The 16,360-nt window shown below is 36.1% G+C and overlaps 1 protein-coding gene across 2 annotated transcripts; it reads left to right on the forward strand.

Moving 5' to 3' along the window:
- The first annotated feature begins 3,547 nt into the window (after positions 1-3,547).
- On the forward strand, positions 3,548-8,086 carry LOC18601973 (disease resistance protein RGA2-like). 2 transcript variants are annotated; one of them, XM_018120268.2, is made up of 3 exons: positions 3,548-3,700; positions 3,854-7,309; positions 7,721-8,086. In XM_018120268.2, exons 2-3 carry the CDS (start codon positions 3,894-3,896, stop codon positions 7,767-7,769), a joined length of 3,465 nt encoding a protein of 1,154 aa, XP_017975757.1. In that variant the 5' UTR covers positions 3,548-3,700; positions 3,854-3,893; the 3' UTR covers positions 7,770-8,086. The 2 variants fall into 2 exon arrangements, with proteins under 2 accessions (XP_017975757.1, XP_088662054.1); XM_088805928.1 differs by having other exon boundaries at positions 3,565-3,700; positions 3,847-7,309.
- Positions 8,087-16,360: the final 8,274 nt, after the last annotated feature.

Here is a 16,360-nt window from a genome sequence, read left to right on the forward strand (position 1 = left end):
AGAAACAAAATGCCTCATTTTAAAGTTTTGTGTCATTTAAAACTAGACACTCAATTTATGAAAAGAATTATATTTTGATGTTATCTGTATGTTACATGGGAGAACAAACTATTCATGGTTTGTCAAGGATGATATTTGTATTAATTGAAAGTACAACATTTAGCATTGGTTTGAGGATGCTAAAACGGTTCTTGAGGTAGATTATATAGGAACTACAACTCTACAAGGAGATAGTAATTTGCATAAATTGGTGCAAGAGCAAGACCTTTGCCGTTAGATATTTGACAACTCTTCCAAATTGCAGCATCCTTGCATTGGATGTGCATAAAATTCAAAGGGAACTTGATTTTACTAATTATATGTGATGATAAAAATGGGTTGGTGAGGGTAGGGGGATAGGATATATATCAGTGGGATGATCATGTTGAAAACTCATAGATGAACGCCACACAAAACACAGTGTGCCTAGTTAAGCCAAATAGGGCATTAATGGATAATTATTTAGGAAGCCTACAATAAAAATGTTTTAGGAGGCAAACTAAGGGTGCATTTGGTGCAATGAATTAGGAAGAGAATTACTATTTTTATTGTAATATTATTTTTTAAAGTTTAATAATAAAATATTATTATATTTGAGTATTTGATTTATTAATTAATGCATTATTTTCTTTTTAAAAAGAATAAGGTTCGAATTTTTTTCTTTTAAATATAATAAAATACTATTTTTTATTTTTATAAAAAAAATAAATTAATAAAAAATTACTTGAATAGATTTGAGTCTTTTCCCTTTTTCACAGTTTAATCCGAAAATTGGAACGAGCTAAATATTTGTATCTATTATTATTTAAATGAAAATGAAATAAATACGTTAGAAAACGACTGAAACGTACTTTGATATTTTGTTTTCCACAACCCAACCCTCTATGTGTAGTAGCAGTAGGTCCATGCCATTAATTTCTGATGGACTAAATTGTTTTTAACACCAAAACAAACGCGGCAATCGCAGAAGAATGCATCATTTGAAAAATAAAATTGATATCACTTTGATCAAATATGAAGTATTTTGACGTTGTTCTTGTTTAATATTTTTTGAATTTGAAATCTTATTTTTTAAGTAAAGAATTGTACATTAATTAATAAATTAGATATATATATATATTTATTTATTTTTAAAGTCGGATGGATTTCATTAATAAAAAAGTGAGCAAAAGACTAACCATCGAGGTAGGTGTCTCAAGCATCGTCTCTGTCGGTGCCTAGGAGCAGAAACCAAACCTCTACAAAAGACAGACCTAGTTGCCTGTGAGATAAACATGAAAAACACCCTAATCACACAGCAAACAGCTCACCACAAAACAAATACCTGAACACCTATACAACATAACACCTATGCGTTTGATCCACTTAACCTCTCAACCATCACAGCATTAATCAATGAATCAGATACCTGGATACGTTGTTCCTGTTTATCTTGACCATGTAACAGCAATGATTTTGAAAAGTCTAAGGAAAGTGGGAAGGGAATTCCACAAGTAAACACCGCGTGAAGGCTTGGACCCAAACTAGGAAGGACAACTTTGGACAACTTATTACTAACCACTCTTAATTTCTTGGACTTTTCTTTTTTTTTTCTTTGTTTTTTAATCGGACGTTTAAAATTTACTCGAACATAGTCAACATTTGATTATTGATTGATACATCATATTTTTTAAAATTTATTACTAATTTTTAAAATTTAAGAATCTACCGTATGAATTTATAATATTCAATAAATGTCTGAAACATGTATACTAAGATCAAACGAAAAGCACTGCTTCCATTCATCATCTGTTTGATGGATGGAATGATTCTACTTAAACCTTTTCTTTTCCCTTATAAGTGAAAGCAACATTGTGTTGTTTTAACATAAAGAAGTCATTAAAGCTAAGCAGCTATGCATCATGAACAACGTTTAATGCACAGCTAAAAGAAAAATAAGAAACAGAGCAAGTATGCAGTAAAGAAGAAAGAAGAAAAGTAATCTGCAATAATAGCAAACTGGGCTATATTCTTCATTCATCCTTGAAATATATATGGAAACAAGTTAATTTCATGGAGTTTGTATGCTACGATACTCAGCTAACACCAAAGCAGCTTACCCATACATATCTGACATTAAGCCAAAACGTCAAACTACAAAACAGTGAGCTATGGCTGTATTCTTATGACTTTAGTTGCTTGGTCTTCAGAGAAAGCCTTATGGCACGTTTGATTCGTGGAATAGATAAGAATGGAATAGAATAGTTATTACGTGGGAATAGAATGAGGTGGGAATAGAATAGAATAAGTATTATGTAGTTTGGTATGATGAATGGAATAGAGTATGAATAATTATTATGACTTATTACAGTATTTGGTTGGTAACAATAGCTTTAGAATAGGAAAGGAATAGAAAATAAAAAGATAAAAATACCATTTATTATATTTAATTATTTTTTATTTTTTTTAAATATTAATAATTTATAATTAATTAAAATATTAATAATTAATAATTTAAATATCAATATTTTAATATAATTTAATTACTAATATTTTAATTAATAATATTTTATTTATAATTTAATAATAATATTATTAAAATATTAATAATTTTTATTTTTATATTCATTAAAAATTTAATATATTAATAATTTAATAAAAAAACATTAATAGTTTAAAATATTAATATTAAATATTTTAATCATATTAATATTAATAATGTTTAAATTATATATAAATTATTAATATTTTAAATTTTATAAATAATTTATTCTTTTATTTTATTTTTTCCCTTTTTCTTTTTTTCTTTTTCATGGGCCGGTCGTCGGAAAGGCGGCCGGTGTAACAAAACGTCGATCTGGCGCACCATGTGGCTAGATCTGGCCACTACGGCGCCAGATCGACGCTTCCCCGCAGCTGGATCTGGCTGTGGAGTGCCAGATCCAACCGTGGGATCTGGTCGGGAAGCACCAGATCTGGTGCTTCCCGCTGCCAGATCTGGCCGTTGAGTGCCAGATCTAGCTAAATCTCCGGCGTAACCTAGTCCTACCATATTCGGTAATAAAATCGTCGTCACAGCCGCTTCCGTCACAGTCGCCGTCGCTTTCGCTGTCGTCGCTGCCGCCACTAACATCATCTCCGGCGTTGATGCCACTTAGAGAGAGAATAAGAGAGGAAAGAAAATGAGAAGAGAGAGAAAGAAAAAGGGAAAATGAGAAAAAAATATATATGTAGGTCTAGGATTGTAATATTTTTAAATAATAAGGGGTATTTTAGTCATATCATAATTCAGAGCTATTCTCATGGTCACGGAATAGCAGAAATCATGAGGAACCTCGGGTTTAACTATGCCTGAGTTTTACCCGTTTTGAGAGAATAACTATTACTAAGTAATAGCTATTCTTTGTGATATTGCCATACCAAACGGAGGTAAGCTATTCCCTTGGGAATAGACAGGGAATAGCTTAGCTATTTCCTGTACCAAACGTGCAGTTACTTCAATACATTATGCACTGACCATTGACAAGTAAGCAATTGGCTCTGGACTACTTAACGTGTGAATCAATTCATGTAGTTCCTTTCTACCTACATTGCATTAACCCTTGTACTCGTCCTTCCCGCGTGGTTCGGAACTGGAAGATTAAAAAGCTTCCTATTTGTTACAAGGGTGGTCCAGAATTTGGTATTTTCCCTCTTGATTAATTTTCCTGCATTTCCATCGTTAGTTATTCGCAAGGTTTACAGATCTAGTGTTAATCTATCTTCAGTTCTCAGTTCTCAGTTCTAGTGTTGTGAAAATTTACAGATCTCGTATTAATCCATTTTCAGTTCTCAGTTCTTTGTTCTAGTGTTTGTGAAAATTTTGGGGAGTGGAGATGGCAGATGCTCTTCTTTCAGCCGTTCTAAACACCATCTTGGAGAACATAAACTCCCTGTGGCTTGAAGAGTTTGGGATCACAGGGGGATTGAAAACCGAGCTTGAGAGTCTGCAGAGCACCTTAAGTACGATCCAAGCGGTACTTCTTGATGCAGAGGAGAAGCAGTGGAAGAGTGAGGCTATCAAGAATTGGCTGGGAAAACTCAAAGATACGGCTTATCATCTAGATGATATACTAGATGAGTTTGCAACAAACACTCAAAAAGAAAGGCTGCAGAGAGATGCTAGAAGCCAGGTATGCACCTTCCATTACCTTCCTAAACAGCTTTTATTTCGCTCAAAGATGGCGCATAAGTTGAAGGATGTTAGAGAAAAATTGGATGCAGTTGCTGGGGAGAGATCCAAGTTCCATTTGAGAGAAGGGATGGAGCCCTTGGAGGACAGAGAAGTGAGTGATACAGAGTGGAGAAAAACTAGCTCACTTGTAAATGAATTAGAGGTGTATGGAAGAGATAAGGAGCTGGATAGAATAATCAATATGCTGTTGAACAATTTAGCAGATCAGGATGGGATTTCTGTTTACACTATATGTGGCATGGGAGGACTCGGAAAGACAACACTTGCTCAATTGGTTTATAATGATGAAAGCATAAGAAAGGCTTTTGATTTGAGAATTTGGGTATGTGTATCCGATGATTTTGATATTACAAGATTAACAAAAGCCATTATAGAGTCCATTGAAGGAAAGTGCAGTATAGAAGAACTAGATCCCCTGCTAAGACACCTACAAGAAAAACTAATTGGGAAAAGGTTTTTGCTTGTATTGGATGATGTGTGGAATGAATATCACGAAAAGTGGGAAGGATTGAAGGAAGCATTTAGATGCGGTGCGAAAGGAAGCACAGTTATAGTCACTACCCGTATCGAGAAAGTTGCCCTTATGATGACAACTACTCCTATACACCACTTGGGAAGCTTGTCCTGTGATGATTCTTGGTCCTTATTCAAGCAGCGTGCGTTTAGGATGGGAAAGAGCGAGGATTACCCACACTTAGAAGCACTTGGAAAGGAAATAGTTAAGAAGTGTGGGGGGGTGCCCTTAGCACTAAAGGCTTTGGGAGGTTTGTTGCGTTTCAAAGAAAGAGAGAGTGAGTGGCTATCGATCAAAGAAAGCGAGATGTGGGAATTGGCAGATGAGGGGAGCAAAGTCTTATCTGTGTTGAATTTGAGTTACAGACGTCTAAAACCGCATTTGAGACAATGTTTTACATTTTGCTCTATATTTCCCAAAGATTATATCATGAGTAAAGAGCAGTTGATACAACTTTGGATGGCTAATGGCTTTGTTCCTGCAAGAGGACAAATGAATTTGCATGACATGGGCTGTGAAATCTTCAATGAATTAGCTTGGAGGTCCTTTTTCCAAGAACTCGTGGAGGATTTTGAAGGAAATTCAACATGTAAAATGCATGACCTTATCCATGATCTTGCACAATCAATTATGAGTTGCGAGTGCTCTGTGACTGAACCAAGTCAGCTAGTGTTGACTGCGCCCAAAACAGTTCGTCACATGTTTGCTTCTGGTAATTCGTCTATATTTGCTCCTTCAAATGTGGACAACCTACCCAAAGTCTGTTCCTTGCGCACATTGTTTGTACGTAACAACTTCCATTGGAGAATTGCAACTAAACAGAAGCATCTGAGGGCATTACACGTTACATTTAATGGAGGAATGAAAATCTCAATTGATGATAAGTTCAGACATCTAAGGTATCTGAGCCTTGTTAATTCTGGAATTGAAACACTGCCAGAATCACTATGCAGCTTCCAAAAATTGCAGACACTAAATCTGATATGTTGTTATCACCTTCGCAAATTACCCAAAGGTTTGAAGCTCTTGAAAAGTCTTACATATTTAGACATAAAATATTGTAATGCACTTACTCGTATGCCTGTTGGCCTGGGGCAATTGTCTTGCTTGCGTAGGCTGAGCATGTTCATTGTGGGAAAGGACCGTGGTTGCTGTATAGACGAATTAAAAGGGCTGGCTCTTGAGGGAGAGCTTTGCATTGAAGAACTTGATAATGTAAAAAGTTTAATAGATGCTAAAAGTGCCAATCTGATAATGAAGCAAAATCTAAGATCACTAGGCTTATCTTGGCGCAAAATCGACAATTGTTACCTACATGAAAATGCTGAAGAGGTTCTTAGTGGTCTCCAACCTCATTCAAGTTTGAAGACGCTAAGCATACGAAATTACCATGGTCCAAAGTTTTCATATTGGTTGATGGATCTCCTTGTTCCAAACCTAGTTGACATCACACTGGTAAATTGTGAAAGATGTGAATGCCTTCCACCTCTTGGTAAATTAGGCTTCCTCAAGTCCCTCACCATTACTGGAATGGATGCTCTAAAATCTATTGATAATAGCTTCTATGGAGATGGCGAGAGTTCATTCTCGTCACTGGAGAGTCTCTGTTTCGAGAATATGCTTTCTTTCGAGGAATGGACAACAGTGAAGGGGAAGGAAAATTTTCCTCAGCTAAGATCATTAGTTATTAGAGATTGTCCGAAGCTAGTTGAAATGCCTATGCTTCAATCTCTGAAAATATTAGAAATTAGCAAAACCAGCGTCTCATTACTTAGCTCCGTGATGCATTTCACTTTTCTCACCTCTCTCTTACTGGGCGGCTTTGATGGCTTGACGGTTATGCCAGATGGACTATTGCAAAATCACAAGCACCTTGAAAGCTTGGAGATACGTTTTAAAAAGCTGAAATCTCTATCAAATCTTCTAGATAACCTATCTGCTCTCGAGCAATTGGATCTTCAGGACTGCCTAGAGCTTGAAAATATTCCAGCAGGACTAGAAAACCTCAGCTCTTTGGAGAGATTGCATTTAAGTGAGTGTAACAGCCTTGTAACCCTTCCAGAAGATGGATTGCGTGGTTTATCTTCCCTTTCTTCGCTGTGGTTTCAAGGGTGTCAGAAATTAGCCTCTTTATCTGATGGAGTGAGATATCTGACTTCGCTCCGAGACTTACTCGTCAATGATTGTCCAGAGTTAAACTCATTGCCCGAGTGTATCCAACATCTCTCTGCACTTCGGAGTTTGAGGATTTGGCATTGTGAGAGATTAACTTCTCTGCCAAATGGGATAGAAAACCTTGCCTTGCTTTCAGAATTGGAGATCATGCGTTGCGATAATCTAATGTGTCTGCCTCAAGGGCTACAGAGTCTCACGGCACTCACAATACTGAGGATTGTAGGATGCCGACATCTGGAAAGGCGGTGCAGGAGAGAGAGAGGAGAGGATTGGCCCATCATAGCCCACATTCCTTCTATTGTAATCATGTCCCGTGGAGAGTACTTTTTTCGAGGACGAAGAAGGCCTCTTGGCAATCTGTTAACAAGGTGATTTATCAATTTTTAGTTTTATTTATTGATTTATTTTATTCGACTCCGCTCGAGAAGCTTTAAACTAGTCATTGCTCGAATGCTATGATTATCTTCTTCAAATGGTTAAATTTATTGATCCTGCCTTGCAGAGCACACCATATAAGATATGACCATTGCAATCTATGTATAAATTAGTTCCATCTTTTTGGCATTTTATGTCCTTGTTTTTTGCTAAGATTTTGAAGTTGAAACAAACTTGATCTACAATATAACAGAATAACATACAACCATTGCAATCTATGCATCCATCTTTGTACCGGTTACTTAATAGCTGCAACATTCATGCCGCAATGCATTGGTCCTTCATAAGGAATGTTGCCATTCGAAGAATTTAAGATACATTACTCTGTCTAAATATATTTTCAGGGTTGGTGATTGGACAAATGGGCTCTCCAGAAAGTTTTGGAAATCTTAGCCCAATGTATGAATAACATGGAAGAAACCTGATGGGTGAGATGAATTTCACAATGGTGTGGAGTACCAGAGTTGTGAAATGCGTGCTTTGCAATTCAACATTTTCTGGGATTTGTACTGTTGCCTTCACTTTTCCTTCAAATTGGTCCTTGATGATTAGACAGTCATTTTAAGGTGTCAATATGCAAGTTTGATTACTTATACACTAAAGTGATTGTGTTAAATTTGTGATGTACTCTAGAACACACTACTAAACATGTTCAATTTAACATTGAATTTGGGGTACCTTGAATTTGAATATCTGTATGTTGGACTTAACCTCATGATTCTTATTTTCCTTTTATTTCTGATATAAAAGAGTATTAGAAAAATTTAGACTTCAAAAATTTGCAGCTTTCCTTCTTTGCATTAGGTTTCTTCAAGCTCTGTTTGCAACAAGTTTAGACAACATTTTAGTCCTTAGTGTTTGACTCTGTTTTGAAGAAATCAATTCAGCAGCGACTATATTTCACCTGAAACAATCAAAAGAAGAGAAAAAAAAAAAAAAGGCAGGACAACTTTGTGACGTAGACCACTTGAGAAAGCTTGGAGGGTTTTGGTTGGGGATATTAATAGAGTTCTTCAGGTCCATCATTTTGGAACTAGGTTTGGTCAAACAGGCAGGACTGTTCTTCACGGACAACCTTTTTCTAAACCTAATTTTAAGTGCAGAGGACCAACGGGTGTGTTATTGTTGAAATTTGCATTTTTCAGCTTTCGTCTATATTTGTTACATTCCTGAAATATTACTCAAAAGGAATGGACAAAGACAAAACTAAATTTTCTCAAGTCATTAAAGAAACCATACCATGCAGATAAAAGTTGATCAAATGGTTCAGTACATTTTGTTTATGTTGAGCTAAGACTTGCATTGAAGACCTCCTTAAGCCAAGTCATTAGCCAAGGGTCCATGCTTCACTGTTTTTGTAGGGTGACAGCTACCTACTACCATTGCCTATGACAGCTATGCACGTAATGTATGACTGATAAGGAGTGTAGTAGTGTCCATACTATAGTCAGAACCTTACCTCTTTAGCCATGTAATATATGTTTTAGAAAAGTTAATGAATATCTCACTGGGATGGCCTTTGTTTTCTCTGGTTTTTTGCTCTTTCATCTTTCTATTTTGTTCTCATTTAATGACTGCTTGTTCATCTGATATGCAGTGCTGAGTTTCATTCAAGTCACAAACAACTGTTTAGACCTATAATTAAAAGAAAAAGGAAGCTGGATTCTTTTTTTTTTTTATCACATGTTCCCTTCTTCTTCTTTGTTTGAGGACATGATCTGCGGCTGGTGATTATTAATGAAGACGCAGACAAGACTAGCAAACCACTAAGTAACAACAAAAGAAGGCATAACTTAAGCCGCTCTCAAATTAAAAAAGACACTAAGATTCGATCTCTGCCAAATTGACTTAATTAAGCACTTGTCAGAAATATTAATAATCAAATACTGAAGATAATAAAAACCAAGATAAGTAATTATATGGAACGCTTTCCCCCACCTGCTCTCAGTAACCTGGCTTTATCATTGGTGACAAAACTGGCCGAGAAGACATCGGATGAGTCAGCTTCTTTGTTTCCTTGCGTATCATAAGTTTAATATTACCAATTTGTTGCATCAGCTTGGATTTGTTTTAATTGTTTGTTTGAAACTTCTAGCATTGATTTGTATTTTTTTTCTTATTGACTTGAATGATATAATTGCGTTGGATTCTATAAATCACAGATTCAGTGCAAGTTCACTCATCAGTGTAATACAAGACTTATTCCTGCTACTAGCTAGAAGAACATAAAAAGTGAAAAGCATGGACGAGGCGCTGCTTCCAAAGAAAGAAGGGAGGATATGGGAGATAATAACATGGGAAGCCTTAGGGGAAGAGTTTAAGAAGGTGAGCTTTGTAGCAGCACCGTTTGTGGCAGTGGCATTGTCACAGTACCTTTTGCAGGTTGTATCTATGATGATGGCGGGACACCTTGGTGAACTCGCGCTGTCTGGTGCAGCTATTGCTACCTCTTTCTGCAATGTCACTGGCTTTAGTCTCCTGGTAAAGATCTCTCGCTTTGACTTCTGCATAACATAAATATTTACGTTAATGTGTCATGTTCATTACCATCCTCATCACTACTCTAATATAGTGATCTTAAAGCAGAACCAAGTTAGATCCGCAGTTTTATTTATGTGGAGTGAAGTAATTACTAACACTCTTGCTCAGGATGACAAGAAACAATTTTAAACCTTTTCATGCCTGTACATCATGATGGTTGACAGCTATTATTTATGACAAGCAGTGGGGACTTTGTGGTGCGCTGGAAACTTTGAATGGACAAGCTTATGGAGCTGTAATACCCTTCACAAAGTATTTATTATAAAAAAAATTAAATTAAAATTATTAAGTTATAGTTTTATAAAGATAATAAGTAAATATTATTTTAGTATTTTATTTATTTACAATTATGATCTTGAGTGTCTTAATAATTAGAAAATAGAAGAAGGGATCTTTAAGTAAAAGAAATAGTTTAATTAAGTCAGTTTTATTATCACGTTTAAGTTAGTGGAATTAAGGTCAGTTTATTTATCCATTTAAGTTAGTGGGGTTAGGTAGTTTATAAGTTTTAAAAGAACAGACAACAACTTACGTTAGTTCATTCATCAGATTCAAACAACAGACAGTCAGAAAAGCTTAATATCAGGGAAGAAGAAAGATAGAGGAGAGGGAAAGACATTGCTGATTAAGGTATGTTTGGAAATTATATTTTTATAATTTGGGTACAAAAATCCTAAATTAGATATGTTTTCTTATTTTTTTATTTAAATTCGGCACTTTTCTGATGACTTTCCGGTAGCATGATGGGTACTAATGGAAAGGTCTTGAAAAGTTCTTTCCAATGGTTTTTGTAGCATCTTGTTTGGCCTTATGGTTAGGAATATATGAATTTTTGAAGTTAATTAGAAATCTGGTTTTCAACAGTTTTGACAGCCCGACTTTGGGTCACCGGAACTCCATATTCCGGTGACGTTTTTGGTCGTTTCTTTGAGGGCTTTTGAAGTATGAAATTAGATGTTTAATTTGGCGTCAATGTCTTGGTTAGAGGCTTTCTGTGTTAAGAGAATTAAAGCCTCAAATTAGGCTCATTGATACTGGAAACCCAAAAATCTGGGTATTTCTGTGATGATTTCTTGGATTTTGGCTTTCGAAACTTAGGAATCTTGTGGTCTTTTTAATGGAAACAAATTTTGGTCTTGTAGTATGATATGCATACTTTAAATTGGTGTTGATTTCATCACTAGATATAATTCGGGTTAAAAGATATGAGAGCTTGAAGTAAGCCAAATGGCCATCCAGATTCTGGAAATTCCAGAAAACAGAAAATTTCTTTTTTTTTTAAATTTGTTTTAAAATTTGATTTTAATTATTATATGATAAATTCTATTGTAAATTTCATAAATATTGGATATGTGATTTCTACTGTATTTTTATGTTAAGAAGTATGTATCTTTATATTTTATAAATTTATTTCTTAAATTAGTAGATTTTATTAAAATATCAAAATTTATGAAATTAATTACAAATATGATTTTTACAAGTGAAATTAATATTATTTCTCTATCTGAAATTTAAAGTCCTTACTGATTTTATGATTTAAGTTTAATTCTCAACCTTATTGGAAATTTTGTTTAATTCAAAAATATAAATAATAATAATATATTACCTTATTAACAAAAAAAAAAAAGTTCATAAATTGTAATAGGAGTCGCTATACACCCTAAGTGCTTAGGATGGTTAACGAAAAGTCACCTTGTAGGATCTGTTTGCAAATTTAGTTCTGATTTTTGTGTTTCTCAAAATACTAGGCTACTAAGAGGATTTTCGAATTTGCTACTTGAAAGTAAAATTTACGAGATCAAGTCAGTGACTGATATCCCTTCGGTGTTTTCACACCTTAAAAATTAGCTTCAATCTGAATTTGTACATGAGATATAATATTTTGTCCTATGATTTATTAAAATCGGGTTAAGCATGCAAAATGTATATGTATATGAGTTTGTATGTTGGATTTAGAATGTTGCTTATGCAAAGCCTGATATCTGATTTCGAAATATATATGACTTTGTATAATGTATGCATATATGATTTCGCAAATATAAATACAAATATTTAGTTTGAAACAAATATGCTTTTGTGGTGTATGAGATACGCTTGAGAAATTTGATATACTGTTTTATGAACTTTGGGTAATCTAAAAATATATATTTTTGTTTTGTCTCCTAGTATGGCTATGCTCTGACCCTGCCAATGGGGGTTAAATATTGGCCATGTCGACATGTATTCTGTGATTAGAGATCGATCTCCCAACCGCACCACCGGTTACAAAATAGTGGTATCTGTTCAGTGCAGCCAATGGTTGCTTTGATATGCTTCTGACCCGTGCCACCGGGGTTAATTGTGGTTCTATTTTTGACCTATGCCACAGGGGTTAAGTGTGGTCGTAGCATGTTACAGGAGACCATTAAAAGTTAAATATTATGAATATATTTATTCTGTTATTTGAATGCGTAAATTTTGAAGTATGTGATTCCAAATAAGATTACCCAATATTTTGTCTTGGCATTTGTAAATGATATTTTGCCCTAAATGTTTTAAGCATGCTTAATCCGACTGAAGGGATGTTAGTTACTTGCTGAGTAGTTGGACTCACCCCTTCCTTCAAATTTTTTTCAGGTTGTGATTTGGTCAACCACGCGAAAATTTTGGGGAGTGATGTTTAATTTAGTAGCACTTAAATTATCTAGGATTTATTTAAATAATATGAACATCGAACTATCTTAATTAGTATTCAGACTTTTATCTTGACTTAGTAACTTTATGGTTTTGGAGATTTAATTTTGAATATTGTGGAATTATGATATTTGAAAATTCTGTCAACAGATATAGTTTATGAATCACTAAATTCTTCAGGTATATTAGTCTCTTTTAGTAATGGTTTAAGATATATATTTTAAAGCCTTGCATGTCTGTAGGATTATACCTTACAGGTATGCGGCGTTTGTCATGTCTCGGGTCTGGGACGTGACAGATTTAGTGGTATAAGAGCCAAGTTAGGCATAATTACGTAGTTACATAACACTTGTGCGAGATTCGAGAGATGGGTAAAAAAAAAAAAGGATTGGGACGTTTTCCCTCCATTCATGTTTGTTATACTTTTATGGTTGCTTTGTGGTAGTGTAAAAAAAAAAAATGCTAATGTAAATTTTTCTTATTATGAGAAATTAGTATGCCTCCTCGTCGAGACCGCGAACCTAATCTCGCTAAACTTGTGGCTAGTGCTAGAGTAGTTGGTGCTAGGAGGTCTCGTTCTGAGAGAATTCAAAATCCTCTAAGCCAAAATCATGATGATGTTGAAACATCATATGCTCAGATGGCTGTTGAAATTGACCAACCTCCTGCAAACCCAATCGAGGGGACACAAGGTGTTGTGGCTGGACATGATGATAGAGTGCTGAACTTGATACAGGAGGTAGCTGGTTTGGTTAGGGAGCAACGACAACGCCTACAATCGGTCCAACAGGTTGACAATTCTTCTGACTGGAATGCTTTGGGTGAGTTTAAGAAGATAGCCCCTCCTCTTTTCAAGGGTTCCACAAACCCGGATGATGCAGAATTATGGATTGAGGAGATGCAGAAAGCTTTTGATGCCATGCGTTCCAGTGATCAAGATAAGGTTAGATTTGCAGTCTATCTATTGCAAGGTAGTGCACATAATTGGTGGAAAGGAGTAGCGCACACTCATGACAATGACCCTGAGTTCTTCAATTGGGAGAATTTTCGCACTGCCTTTTATGCCAAGTATTTCCCTCGAAGCAAGTTGTTACAGTTGGAGAGGGAGTTCCTTAATCTGGTTCAGGGCAGTATGACAGTGGATGACTATGAGGCTGAGTTTGATCGGTTGTCCAAGTTTGCCATTGCTCTAGTTTCTGACGATGAGAGTAGAGCCAGGAGGTTTGAAAATGGTTTGAATGCTCACATCCGTCGAGGCTTAGCTCTATTGCACTTGATCAGCTACAATGAAGTGGTTGGTAGGGCAAAATCCTTAGATGTTGTATGGAGAGAGACTCAGGAGGCAAGGAAAGATTTTCAAAAAAAGAGGGGTAGAGATTCAGACTTTCGAGGTAAGAGAGCTTTTAGTAGTCCTTCTAAATTTCAAACTACTGAAAAGTCTCGAGCTTCTGCTACTTTTAAGGATAGACTTCCTCCTCGGGGAACTCAATCGTACCATGGCAAGACATCCCAACAAGGGCTTAGGTGTTCAGTGTGTGGTGGAGGACATCGAGCTGCTGAATGTAGGCGTGTTACGGGTGCTTGTTTTAGATGTGGCCAATTGGGCCATCGTATTGCTGATTGTCCCTTAGTCCTTCAAGAATCTCAATTTGTGCAGAGGCCACAAAACTCTCGAACCTTTGGAACTGCAGCGCAAAGGACTCAACCCACTCATGTTGTTCAGACTACTCAAGCACCTTCTTTTGGACATCAAAAAGTGGGGAGACCTCGCACCCAGGGGCGTGCTTATGCTATCACTCAGTCAGATGTAGAGGCATCCAACACTGTTGTCTCAGGTACACTGCTAGTTGCCTCAGCTTTTGCTCATGTGTTGTTTGATACTAGTGCATCTCATTCTTTTGTATCTACTGCATTTGTTCGAAAGTTTGCTTTGCCTTGTATGCTTCTGGATTATGAATTATGTGTAGACACTCCAGTTAGAGGTGAAATTATCTCAGATCAGATTTGTAAGATGTGTGTGGTAAGTATTGATGATAGAGAATTGCTTGCGGATCTTCATGTTTTAGATATGCAAGATTTTGATGTAATTCTGGGGATGGATTGGTTAGCTGCAAACTTTGCTAAAGTTAACTGTCGAGGGAAAAGGGTGGACTTTGAAATCCCTGGGGAAACACCTTTTGTTTTTATGGTAGTGGTACTTACACTCCTTTGCGAGTCATCTCTGCTTTGAAAGCTAGGCGATTGCTTGCTAGTGGTTGCAAAGGATTTTTGGCAGCTGTTACAGACACTAGAATGAAGGAGTTGAGCATTGAAGAGATTTCTATTGTGAGGGAATTTCATGATGTTTTTCCTTAAGATCTACCTGGTTTACCTCCTGATAGGGAGATTGATTTCTCTATTGATTTGGTTCCAGGAACTGGTCCTATTTCTAAAGCTCCTTATAGAATGGCTTCTGCAGAATTGAAAGAGTTGAAAGAGCAGTTGCAAGAACTCCTTGATAAGGGCTTTATTAGACCTAGTGTATCTCCTTGGGGAGCGCCCGTGTTATTTGTGAAAAAAAAGGATGGGAGCATGAGGTTGTGCATTGATTATCGAAAGTTAAATAAGGCAACCATGAAGAATAGGTATCCTTTACCTCGAATAGATGATTTGTTTGATCAATTAAAAGGCGCTCAAGTGTTCTCCAAAATTGATCTTCGGTCTGGTTACCATCAGTTAAAGGTGAGAATTGAAGATGTCCCTAAAACTGCTTTTCGTACCCGATATGGGCATTATGAGTTCCTTGTTATGCCTTTTGAGTTGACAAATGCTCCAGCTGCTTTTATGAACTTGATGAATAGGGTTTTCAAACCTTATTTAGATAAGTTTGTGGTTGTTTTTATTGATGATATTCTAGTGTATTCCCCTAGCTCAGCAGATCATGAAAAACATTTAAGGGTTGTTTTGAAGACTTTGAGGCAGAAGCAATTGTTTGCTAAATTGAAAAAATGTGATTTCTGGCTTCCTAGTGTTGCTTTCCTTGGGCATGTGGTGTCGAAGGATGGGATTTCGGTGGATTCAAAGAAAGTTGAAGCATTGGTGACTTGGAAGCGACCAAATAATGTTTCAGAGATTCGCAGTTTTCTGGGCTTAGCAGGATATTATAGGCGATTTGTAGAGGATTTTTCTCGTATTGCCTTGCCTTTGACTAGATTGGTACGAAAAGGGGTTCACTTCGAGTGGACAAATGACTGTGAAAGGAGCTTTGAGGAGTTAAAGAAAAGATTAGTATCCGCTCCTATACTTACCATACCTACTAATGGTAAGGGATTTGTTGTTTACAGTGACGCTTCTAAAAAGGGACTTGGGTGTGTTCTTATGCAGGATGATAAGGTGATTGCTTATGCTTCTAGGCAGTTGAAACCTTACGAGGAGAATTATCCTACTCATGATTTGGAGTTGGCAGCAGTGGTTTTCGCCTTAAAGATTTGGCGACATTATTTGTATGGTGAGTCTTGTGAGGTCTTTACTGATCATAAAAGTTTGAAGTATCTTTTCACGCAGAAGGAGCTGAATATGCAACAGAGAATATGGTTAGAATTGTTGAAGGATTATGACTTGACCATCAGTTACCACCCAAGTAAGGTGAATAGAGTTGCTGATGCTTTAAGTAGGAAGACTTTTAGGAATATGGCTGCAATGATTACTTCCCAAAAACAGATTTTAGAGGACTTGCGGAGGATGGATATTGGTGTACGTGTGCATGGTTCTGGAGCATTACTGGCTAACCT

The sequence above is a fragment of the Theobroma cacao genome, chromosome 4, assembly GCF_053813885.1.
Source record: "Theobroma cacao isolate CCN51 chromosome 4, ASM5381388v1, whole genome shotgun sequence".
Taxonomy (NCBI): domain Eukaryota; kingdom Viridiplantae; phylum Streptophyta; class Magnoliopsida; order Malvales; family Malvaceae; genus Theobroma; species Theobroma cacao.